This window comes from Lampetra planeri, chromosome 20 (assembly GCF_965212315.1).
Source record: "Lampetra planeri chromosome 20, kcLamPlan1.2.h2, whole genome shotgun sequence".
NCBI classification, from domain to species: Eukaryota; Metazoa; Chordata; class Hyperoartia; order Petromyzontiformes; family Petromyzontidae; genus Lampetra; species Lampetra planeri.
Window position 1 is genome coordinate 5,047,505 of NC_136126.1, and position 12,752 is coordinate 5,060,256.

At 48.8% G+C, this 12,752-nt stretch overlaps 1 protein-coding gene across 1 annotated transcript; it reads right to left on the reverse strand.

Moving 5' to 3' along the window:
* Positions 1-1,262: 1,262 nt before the first annotated feature.
* Positions 1,263-12,683, reverse strand: LOC144724326 (kelch-like protein 14). The gene is made up of 5 exons (XM_078603355.1): positions 11,106-12,683; positions 8,449-10,724; positions 5,440-5,692; positions 4,516-4,676; positions 1,263-3,572 (listed from the first exon to the last, which is right to left on the reverse strand). Exons 2-5 carry the CDS (start codon positions 9,937-9,939, stop codon positions 3,189-3,191), a joined length of 2,289 nt encoding a protein of 762 aa, XP_078459481.1. The 5' UTR covers positions 9,940-10,724; positions 11,106-12,683; the 3' UTR covers positions 1,263-3,188.
* Positions 12,684-12,752: the final 69 nt, after the last annotated feature.

Below are 12,752 nucleotides of genomic sequence, written 5' to 3' on the forward strand. Positions count from 1 at the left end.
TGGTGAACTAGGAACATGCCAGGACCCGTTCAGATATGAATAAATGTGCATGAATATGTCTGGAGTGCCATTTCTCCTGAGTTACACCAAAGGTGGACTGAAATGAAACAATGCATTAATACTGGTCTTCTTTCATTAATAACAAGACATTTACTTGAATACACGCCTTTTGGCGTCCTCTGGTCTAACACCGTTTTGAGACTAGGCTCAAAAGAAAGTTGTCTCTGGTGTGGACCAATCAGCTTCAAAGACAATGCATTATATTATCAGAGTATATTTTTTGTTTGCATTCTGACCACAAGGATTGTGGTTAATGCAGACATGATTCCTTGTAAAAGGTTTCAGTTTGGTGTTTTAACATCTTAACACCTGTTTTGTTGCCAGAAAAAAGGGGAAAACCTATTCTAATTTACTTGAATACATTCAAAGTATGCAAACAATTGCCATTGCCCTTGCCGTGTATGAATATAGTACAGCAATATGTTACAATATTCAAATCAACGTTTGAACGGTCTTCCGAGGAAACTTGAATGTAATTTTACTGAGTTAAATTAACTGTTCATTTACAGCTTATTTATTCGTTCAGTGCACTGTTTAATAACAGCCATTTCATATCATTGCCCTACGTGCATTTCATATCTATATCTCTATGAGCGTGTGTGAATCGCTAAACCCCACCGCTTTGATGAGATCGCCTGACGGGAGACGCTGTCTCATCGTTTGCTATCGTCCGAGGGATGCGTGTGATTTTTTTGTGAATGAAAAAGTTGAAATAAAAAAACCAATGTTCTTGACATGCTCGGCAAGATGTAATAAATAACCACCACCCATCACACTCACAGCGATGCAACTCACTTCCACACTGGGTGGGGGGGGGGGAGATGGGGGGGTCACGGTTAGATTCAAGAATAGATAATTTTCTATATAATGTTCACCGTTTTTCATTTGTCATCTTTGCTTCATCGTGCAATTTGTACGGGTTTCATTGCCCAGCTATGTTCATTAGGTCTCACGCACGGTATTGGATGATGCGTGCACCAGGGACATGATGGGACTGAATTGTAACAAATGAGTCATTGCCTATTGCAGTGGTCCTCCAACCTTCTTGGAATGGTGCCCCCCACCCCAATCAAGAACCAAATGTTCCCACGCCACCCACACACCTCCGATTAGCACGGTTGGCTACGTACGGTGCGAAAAAAACACACAACTTAGCTTACCAAGTCCACACCAGAGAGATCGCATGCCCACAGTCGGTTGTGTTTTGTTTTAGACATTTTGTTTTAGTTTCGTTGATTACGCTTCTGAGTCAGCTGGTGAGAATCGTGAAAAACTTATCCCACTTTTCACCAAGGCAAGTGGAAGGCAACAGACTTGAGTACTTCCAACCTAACTTGAAAACTAACAACGACGTTTGTGTGTGTTGTGTTAAGGCATTTGTTTTAGTGTTGTGTTTGTGTTAGGGGACGTCCATAAATGACGTCACGGGGGGGGGGGTCAGACATGTGTGACGAGGGGGGGGGGGGGGTGAGAAATGTGACGTCACATCAAAATGCGCAACTGTAAATAAATATAGACAACACGTTCTACTTAATTAAATTGACTTTTTAATAAATGTGTTCTCTTACAACATCAGAGTGCAGCGCCACATTAAATACGCACTACAATAACAATAGTTGAAAGCGATTTTAAGCGTGTTTTATTTGGGGGGGGGCAGAGCTTTATGACGTCATATTTTAGGGGGGGGGTCTGACTTTTTGTGACGCCGTGTGACGATGGGGGGGGGGGGTTCAAAAATCGTCCAAAATCGCGTGACGTCATTTATGGACGGCCCCTTAGTGTTGTGTTTGTGTTCGTACGGCTTTTGTTTAGTGTAGCACCACTAGCCCGGTGACCCGAGTTCGATTCCCGCTCGTGGCAAATCACCAGTGATGATTATCTGAACCTGTCTTTGGCCTCCCCTAGGTCGACTCAGCCTCAAATGCGTACCTGGTGGTGCGGTGTGTAAACATCGCCACTGGGGAGACGAAAGCGGCCGGGCGTGCTGGTGGTCACCCACCCCCTCGTGTGCCGTGTCGGCCTTCCTTCATAGATCCTCGCTAACAGCACTTGCCCCAACAGTCTGTGAAGGCTATACGGGGGGATCGTTGTCTTTGTGTTTCATGTTGTGTATTCGAGTGTTCTGTGCATTCGAGATCCGCGCGTACATTCCAAATTTGTCCTGCACGGTATCCATGCCGCTGACCTCGTGTTAATACGGTAATTATTACTGACACACACACACATCACAGTACTCGTGTTACCACGCTGAGGTTAAAAACAAAAGTATGCAGACAAAACAAATAAATAAAGTGCGAATTTTAAAAAAAGTGTCACAATAAATGTTGATATTATAACAGGGTGCAATATCTTCATAACAGTATTTATCAAACTTCTATCGATTTTTTTCGATTGTTTTATCCAGCAAATCCTCACTGAGTTTCGTGACCCGTCTCTATTGGGACATTCCTCTTTAAATAATCTTTTGTTGTATGTGGGAGGATACCACAGTACTCAGAGAAAACCCACACGAGCAACGGGACCCATATACTCAACGATCCCCGACAGACGGGTTCACAAACTTGCTTGCTGTGACGGCGTCGTATGCTCACCTCAAAGCTCCTGTGGGTTTCATCACTTTACAAATCTCTACGTGATCCACCGACCCTTGCCTCCAAACCACTGGATCAATGGCGTGCGTCACCGCACCCAGACATCTCGCGCCTCGCCATGATGCAGGTTTATTCCACGTATCGGGTACATTAAATGTGTAGCAACAAAGGGTTTCATTTCAGCCAGGTGTGTCTGGAACACACACCACGTCCAATATATCCGGTCACTATGACTGCCTATAACTCACATGCCACCTACTCCAGTTTAGCAGTGATCTGGAAAGTGCTCGGTGAGAAGTCACGTCTTGGTAATAACTTCATATGCATGGAAAACGGGAGATCATTTTGGAGGCCGCTGGAGAAATGCGACTGCGGTGCATTGTGAGCAGGTTCCATTGGGGAAAAGTCTGACAATTAGCCAGCGATCTGCACTCACGACGAGCTCACATCCACCACAGTGGCTACCAGGTGCCCGTAACCCTCCCGACATAAACTTAACTACCACTTTGAGAAATGTCACTTTCAACGCACATGTTATCATTCATCCCCGTTTAAAAGAGCGGCATTGGGATCTTTCATCGGTCCACCGGCGAACCGGTCGCGATGGGCGGGCGCAAACTCCACCAAGCAGCACGCGTGGTCCACCAGAGGCAGAGGCAGCGGCTCCTCCGCTTGCACCACTGCGGCCGCCCTTTCCTCCTCCTCTTCTCCTCCGCCTGTCCTCAGTCCGTCGAGCGCCACCACGGAGGCCTCCTTGCGCAGCTCCGTCAGGGAGCCGCCCCCCAGCACGAGGACACGGCCGGGCCACGGGACGGCCACTCCGAACTGGCAGCGCTCGAGGCGCGGGGCCTGCAGCACGCTCCACTGGTCACTGCCCGCAGAGTAGCACTCCACCTCCAGCACGCTGACCCACGCGCCCGCCTGCGGCCCACAGCGCACGGGGGCGGCGGTCAATAGCCCGCTGTTCGGTGTCGTTCGCCTGCATCCTCGCAGCGGCGGCTAGTGGCAGGCCATCGAACAAAGGTGGTCGCCGCATCGCGCGCTCTTTGAGGAGGCGCGCTTCTGCGGCCGTCTGGAACGCTCTTCCTTCCGATACAGTATTAGGAAGCCACTGGAGCTATACACTTTTAAATGATCGAGGTTGAAAACTAATTTCTTTAGAACTGATTTTTGGCTTCAGTTTGTTGTCCTTCCCCCCGGCACCTCCGGTTAGCACGGATGGCTACGTACAGTGCGAAGGAGTTCAACATACATATGGATTTCCTCTCCCACCTGTCCCTTTCTCGCCGCACCTGTTTGACCACTTTGCTAATGTACAACGGAGCCACACGGGGGCCATGTCGAGCCAGCTCAGGTGGCTGGCCAAGTTTATTTTCCACTTGCGGAACCCAAGCCATGCCGCTGATGTCACACGCAATGCCGAAGATGATTAACCCCGCCCCTGGCCCTGCTTGGCCCCAAACCAGATTCAGATAACTTTGGAGGCCAGAATTTCAAGGTCTGGTTCTACCTTAGCGTGGCAAACAGGCAGTGTAAAACTACTCATGCTGTGAATATGATTAACCCGACCACTGGCCATTCTTGTCCCCAAACCAGATTCAGATAACTTTGGAGGCCAGAGTTTCAAGGTCTGGTTCTACCTTAGCATGGCAAACAGGCAGTGTAAAACTACTCATGCTGTGAATATGATTAACCCGACCACTGGCCATTCTTGTCCCCAAACCAGATTCAGATACCTTTAGAGGCCAGAGCTTCATGATGTGCTTCAACATCAGCATGGCAATTAGCCAGTGGAAAGCCACCCATGCTATGAAGGGCCCCGCGACGGCGTGGCTCGGACGTGACGGTGAAGAAAGTGGCATACCTGGTCGAGGGCCCGTCCGCCCAGGCAGTAGACACGCTCGCCGTTGGAGGCCATGGCGTGCTCACAACGCGGACGGCAGAGCGGCCGGTGGCCCAGCCACTGGCCCAGGCGAGGGATGTAGCTGGTCACATCCCCCAGGACCCGACCGCCAGAGTAGCCGCCTGCCCACGCAACGCACGGGAAGATGCACGCACAGGGAATACCACATTGGTGTCTAAATGAGAGGCGGTGCACATTGTATGTATGGATGTTTCTCGCACCTCCGGTTGGGTACATATGATGCGAAATAAGTTCAACATACATACGTATATACACACGAGGGATTGCTGTACGTTGAACTTTCTTAGCACCGTACATAGCCAGTCGTGCTAATAGTAGTTTTTTCTTGACCTATTGGTCATCATTGGCATATTATAGATACAGTATTAGTATTATTCTGTAGATATTAATATTATTAGTATTATTTTACGAGTAGGCTGGTTCTCTCATATATACAGTACATACAAACTAGTTCTTAGATAAAACCATGCATATGCATGGCTTTACGTAATGTTTTCAACTCTGCGTTCGTTCTAAGAAATATTCATTCGCGATACACAAGCCGAGAGGCAGAACCGGCCTTAGACCTTTGGGGTCCCTAAGCAAAATTTGGTTGGAGGCCCCTTTGATGTAGGATTTTTTTCACCCACTAGCTAGCAGTGACTCTAGGGGGCCCTCTGCTGGCCACGGGGCCCTTTGCAATTGCAAGGGTCGCTTAGTGGCTGGGCCGGCTCTGCCGAGAGGTATCCGTCAGGGTTAAAATCAATCGGCCAATCTGCACATCAATAGATATCTCTTCACTCTCACGTGCCCAATTCCTCGAGATCACTTTTAAAACCGCTGCATGGGGGGGGGGGGGGGACACGACTCGAGCTGCGGCCTCACCCGACACGAACAGCGTCCCCCTGTGCAGAGCACCGGCGTGGTCCGCCAGGGGCCGGGACAGGGCCCTCAGGCCCTCCCATGTGTTGGCGGCCGGGCTGTAGCGCTCGGCCGAGCTGCTCGCTCCGCCCAGGAGGTTTCCGCCGGCCACGGCGAGGATGGCGCCGTTGAGGGCGCATGCCACGAAGCGCGTGCGACACTCCCGCATTGGTGCCACCTCGAGCCAGGAACACGAGCGCGGATCCAGGCGGAACACCTGGGGTCGAGACGCGGATGATGATGATGATGATGGGGAAAAATAACAAAATAAATCGTTAGACTTTGCTTTGCCCTCTCCGGGAATAAGACAGACTCGTTGACTTGCAGTAGGGGTCGATTGGGGAGCCGCGGTGGCGAGGTGTTAACTACCTCGCCTGGTATACAGGAGGTCGTGGTTTCGATCCCGACTCTGAAAATGCCTGTATATTTGGAGTTTGCGTGTTTTCCCCCCGTGGTCGCGTGGATCTTTCTCCATGTGCTCTGGTTTTTCTCTCCAAAGTTAGAACACGCGTTTCGAGTATTCATATAAATGTCCACGTGATAAGCCACTTAGTTGAGCTATCATTTGTGGCCAGCTCGTTTCGGAAAAAGAGCGATACAGCTCAGTGGGCCTTACTTGGTAAAATAAAAATTGTTTAGTTGAAAGTTTAGTTTCCATTTGGTGTTTGAATATCTTATTGCCGGAAAGGGTAAATCTTAATACCGGCATAAAGGGTCCCATCGATATCGCTGTTAGCAGATCACAGCACGAGTATAGCTGCCATGGGTTGTTCCACTTGTGCCCTGTGGTATGGATCTCCAATGTGTTTGATTGGATGAGTATATCCATGTGACAGCTACAAATGACTTCTCACAAGTGATTGACCCTGGAGGGATGATGAAAGGATGTTGACACCAAACCACTGCTGCAGAGGAAACGTGAAAGAGACTTTAAGTCTCAATAGGCTCTCACATTAATGCGAAGTGTTTACTTTTATTTTATCAGGTTGGGCACACTAAGCTATGTAGCTCATTTTCATAAGCTACCTGGCCACAAATAATAGCTCAACAAAGTGTCTTATCGCGTGGAAAACTTTAGCAACCAAATACTCTAGTGTCAACCAAACTACAATGCACGCAATTTGTATTTATCGAGCGTCCATATGTAACCGCATCTCAAGATGCTGTAGAATATATATACAACACAATCTGGGACGTGTACGAAAATACTTTACGGTAAAGATACATGTCATACAGTGATCCTTTCAGTACAGCTGTGGTAGCCAGGCAGCAGCAGAGGGCAGTGCAATGCCGTCCTCCGGCATCCAGTCGAATGCTTCCGTACTTTCACCGACCCGTACTGCCCAGCGCGGTGAAGTATGGTCAAATTAAATCTCTGGCACACGCACGGACGCGGAGATGCGCTCATCCAGCAGTGGGGTCACATAAGAAGGGCTGTGCATGCACGCGTCGACTGGACATTTGTGAAAAAGAGCTTGATGGCTCATCGGATTCCTCAAGTATAAATACATGCTATGATTCTGATGTACAAAGTCTTAACTTGGTCACGCTTAAATTTCTATTTAAAGCTTTCGTGACTGCAGGGATTCATCTTCTTGGTTCTTTCGGTAAAGTCACGTAGAAGGGAAATAATAAAATAATAAAAATAAAACAATAAAATAATTCTCACGACGTGTCGGCCACAACGCAAGCAGCCGACAGACCTGTTCTTCACCTGAGGACGGCTGCTTGCGTTGTGGCCGAAACGTCGTGAGAATTATATTATTTTATTATGTTTTATTTTTATTATTTTATTATTTCCCTTCTACGTGACTTTACCGAAAGAACCAAGAAGATTAGTCACGCTTGCATGATATCGCTCGGCTCTTTTTAGTAAACGTCACATATGAAAGTGGTTGATCACTTTTATAACGTGACTGTATTTATACACGAGTAGTATTTATACACGGTATCTATACGAATATATACTACACTGATTCAATTGCACAAGGTTACAAAAAAATCATAACAGCTCGTATCAACATAATGACCATCATCACCCCGCACTTCCGATAAGCGGTTGGCTACGTACGGTGCGAAATAAGTTCACCGTACAGACGAAATAAAAAAACTCCCAAACACGAGTCTGGCAACACGACTTTAGACGCGGTCTAATATAGTGTTCATATAAAGACAAAGAACCCCCGTGTACTATATGACCTCCTTTACCAGTGGCAAAATATAGTAATAGGTTTTAACCCTTTCAACTGGTACAACAACTGACACCTTTATACAAGGGATCATGTTTGCAATAACCACAACACAAGCAGTCAAAATGCTAACAAAAAGAAACAACTCTGATAATGATATGCACTGTCCTTGAAGTTGATTGGTCCCCATATCATTATCAGAGTTGTTTCTTTTTGTTTGCATTTTGACTGTTGTGGTTATTGCAAACATGATCCCTTGTATAAAGGTGTCAGTTTTTGTACCAGTTGAAAGGGTAAAAACGCCTGGCCGCCTTTGTCTCTCTTGTGGCGGTGTTTACTACACACCGCACCAGGTACGCATTTGAGGCTGAGTCGACCCCAGGAGGAGGCCCAGGACCGGTTCAGACAATCGTCACCGGTGTTGGCCGTGAACGGGAATCGAACCCAGGTCGCCGGATTCGTAGCGCAGCACGCTAACCGCTACACCACCGCTCCCCTGTGTATACATCACAGCTGTCAACCCATATACTGTTTACTAAGTATTCTTGTGCAGGGAAATTGAGTTTTCATGTCCATGCGGCGTACAGCCGTTTCAATACGAGCAAAAACATGTTTTTGCCTTTGTGTGGTCTCCCTTGTGATGGCACTCTGTAGGATGAATGTTGAGATTTAGCAGGGCACGGGGTGACCACTAAGGTCTGAATTGGTCTGTAATAAGGTAGGGCACCGATAAGGGGTTGACAGGTATGATACATACACACGGGTACATGCAAATGACCATCACCTGATTTGTGGCGGACGCTCCTTGGGGGTCGAATCGATGTTGCCCTCCCAGGATGAACACGAACCCCCCCAGTGGCACGGCGCAGTGGTTGTAGACCGGCACCGGCGTGTCGCACAGCTTGCGCCACGCGGCCCTGCAGTGTCCACCCCGCAAGCCACCAGCTCCTCCACCACCTCCATCATCATCACCACCACCACCATCATCACCATCACCACCATCATCATCATCCACGATCTCATCCTCCTCCTGCACCTGCGAAGCCCAAACCTCGCCACGCACCCCATTGTCTCCGGAGCGACCTCCAAGCGCCAGAACGTTGAGGCGGGCCCCCCGCGGACTGGTCGAGGGGGTCTGCAGGAGCGGCTGCGCGTAGGGGCGCCCGTGGTAGCGCAGGGCCTCCTGCAGGTGGTCGCGGCAGCGCGCGTCGCGGCTCATCGCCGGCACTCGCGAGAAGAGTTCCTTCAATTCGCTTGGAGCCACCAGGGCGAAGCGCACACAGTCCAGGAGGTCGGCAGCGTGGATCTCCATCCTGGATGGGGACGATGACGACGATGTTGAGGAGGAGGAGGAGGACGATGATGTTGAGGAGGACGATGATGTTGAGGAGGATGAAGAAGATGAGGAGGATGAAGAAGATGATGTTGAGGACACGTCCGGCTCCGCGCGGAGCCACGCGATGGCCACGCGGAGGAGCTCCGTCTCGGAGGTGCCACAGGCCCCGCCGTGCGCGAGCAGCTCCTGCATGGTGCGCACGTCCACCCGGAGCAGGTGAGCTCGGCTCCGGCCGCACTCCATCGCGCCCCGAAGGTTCCGCGCCACCAGCCGCACCGCCCGGCGCCTCAGCTCCGAGGAGCCGAACTTGTGTGCCAGGGCCAGCACGGTCGCGCAGTTGTCCCGGCGCAGGTTCGCGCCCAGGTACTGGAGGCACAGCTTGACGGCGTCGCGCATGAGCAGCGAGTTGGAGGCGGTGAGGATGTCCTCCATCTCGTCCATGCTCAGACGCATGCGGCCAGAGTATATGAAGTCCAGGACTCGCTCCAGACCCAACGGGGTCACACCGTGGATTTCCATGATGGTGATCTGCTCGTTGTTTATCGGTGGTGGTGGTGGTTGCAGAAGTGTTGATGTTGGTGGTGGTGATGATGGTAGTGTAGTTGATGCTTGTGATGGTGCTGATGTTTGTGACGATGAACTATGAATAGATGAATTGATAGATGACGAATATGATGATGATGATGATGAAGACTTCCTAATAGAAGACGAGACGTCATTGAGGGCTGGTGGTGACCGAGAGAAGAAGGACCTGCAGTAGGAGCTCGCTGCAGCCAGCACGAGTCTGTGCGCCGGGAAGGAGACGCCTCTGGCCATGAGCAGGGCATCGCACATCCATCCCTGCCCTCTGCATGACCTCAGTCCCTCCAGCAGCCGCTCCGAGTACGAAGTGGACTCCAGGACGAGGTGGTGTGCGGTCGATTCGCTCGTGGCTCCCATAACTGCTGGGGTATGTGTTTGTCTACGGGTGCATATGTGCCTGCGATATTGATATGCCTGCAAAATTGATGTTTGCTATGTTGATATGCCTTCTACATTGATATGCCTGCTAAATTGGCATGCCTGCGATATTGATATGCTTGTTAAATTGATGTATGTTGATATGCCTGCTAAATTGGTATGCCTGCTATATTGATATGCCTGCTGATTTGATATTCCTGCTATATTTACGTGCGTGTTATATTTAAGTGCCTGCTATATTTATGTGCCTGCTATATTGATATGCCAACTATATTAATATGCATGCGACGTTGACATGCAGTGGTGGTGGTGCCCGAAGAGAAAAAAATAGATGAGGAGCCCCCAGCCTTTAATTTATAGAATCCAAGTGAGATGACGGAAGATATGTAAAGGGATATGGATGTAGCGACATGAGAGATGTAGACAAAATAAAAGGTGTAAAGTAGAGAGATGCAGAGAAGTGAGACGAGAGAGATGTCATTTGCCTTATGTTGATTATGATTTAAGATTAAATGTGATGTACCCCGAGTTTTCACAAATCGCGACTGCTTGGTCGGCTTATGCCGAACACCGCCTGTGTTGGCTGAAGCGGTGTCGTGGTGGTCACCACTGGCACCACCAAAATCTCAACCGGTCCTGCTCCCCACCCTCCCCCCGGCACCCTCTTGACGCACCCTCGCTGACCAGCGTGGTGAAGTATGGTCAAGCAACTCCCACGATCGACACTGCGTGGGGGAGGTCTTCATCCAGCCGTGAATTAACAGCTGTGAAACAAAATTCAAACCCATTCCATGTACAGCGTGGCCATCCGCGCACTCAAGTTTTAGGAGCTAAAGCCGAGTTTGAATCAAGGTTCGGCTACCAAAATAATGACAATTTTTTTGGAGGAATTCGGTAAAAAAAAACTTCAGCATGTCAAAATCCGCAACGCATGTGAATACGAGACGGTTGATCCTTAATAATAATCGGCACGAAGCAGTCCTTAAAGAGCCGCATGTTGCCGACCCACACGACTGTTAATGAATGAGAGGTACCCAAGTTAACCCGAGCACTGCGCAGCTGATAGACACGCAGAGTAGACGCGGCTTGTTAGAAAAGCAGGACGTGTTTATGTAAGCATTTTGAAAGCTCACAAGAGCACTTACCTGATGCTGCTCAGTGTTCTTCAGTAATAGAACGACGCTCTTCACTGTACGCTCTCCAATTCACAATAACCACCACTTAATTGGGAAAATATTTTAAACGTCAAAGACCTGCCTATATAACGCGAGCAGTTGGATGGCAATGAATTATGGCCAAACAACCACCATGACGATCAACGTGGGCTGGGAGACCTTCATCCAGAATTCGACTAACAAAGGCCACGAAGGTTTGCAAAGTTCAACCAACACTGCCTTGTTTTAAGTCAGACGGGTGTACAATACACAGACGCGAGCTTTTGGTCTACAAATGAATCAGCAAATGTATGACCGTAGCCCAAGATATACAACAAAAAATGAGCTGTGGATAGCACGCACGTTGCATATATATGACCCCATCCCCACGCAGAGAAGAGGGGTAAAGCCCCCTGGCTCTGTAACACATGACCAGCACTTGTCTCAACACGCTTCTGGTTGTTGACTTTACACTCCCGGGTGGCGGAAACAACACAGCGGACAACACAGAGACCACGGCCCCATGCACCTCCCACCGACAACCTCCATCCCATGCCGTGACCCACTCCCATCAATGCAAGCCGTGCACATGCACGGGGTTATGCATGTTATACACGACCGCATACTTTGTGCATCCACGTCTTTGTCTGGATTAAGTAGAATAGGGGGGGGGGGGGTGAAATACATCCGAAGTATTGCTAAAGCAGTCGTTCAGAACAAAGGCCACGTTTGCTCATACGTACACGTGGGGAAAATTAGTCTCGGGTTACTCATGCAGCGTGTTTTGATTTCAATAGGTGTCAACCAATACACTATTTGTTATTTACGTACAGACGATCGTGACCGACTGATGCAAATTCTGTTGAATAGATAGGAAGGTGAGATTTGGCACGAATTGTCGTCGAGCATGTTGTTAAATAACACATTGTGCGGCCCTTATGTCAATCCACTGCTGGAGGAAGACCTCCCCACGTCATGCCGGTAAGAGGGATTATATTCAGTAAATACCCCACCACGCTGGTCGTTGAGGGGGTCACAGGACCGGTTGAGTTATCAGTGAGCACCGATGCACGCCCAGGGCCTGGAATAAAACTCGCGTATTCACGGTTCATAGCGCAACGCGCTGACCACTGCGCCACCATTCCAACCCACGTGTATGCTTGTATCTAAACCAGCAATTATCACTTTGTGTTGCCAAATATCACAAGCCAAAGTTTGATTGGTTTTAGACAATTTGCCTAAAGCTATAAATAGGTTAAAGTGTCACATTGAACAATTACAAAATCGACAATACATATTAGTGGAACAAATAATATAACCTCCATGGAGTTGAGGCTAGATTCGATAGAAATCTTTTGAAGCCACTACTGGTTAGAAGTACCGTGTATCTACATGCACGGGTCTTATATCCTTGTGTGTGGATGTTCTGCACACCTCCAGTTTATTTGCAGAGAAAAACCCCCCAAAATACTCACCACAAATAATTCTTACTCAATTACTAAAATTGGTGAACTTCATATTATGGTGTGGAGCAGTAGCAGAGTGGTTCACCACTTCGTTATGAACCCGGCGAACCGAATTCAGTTTCCAGGTCATGTTACTGTATACGCTATGCTGTCCTATCCATGTGTATAAATG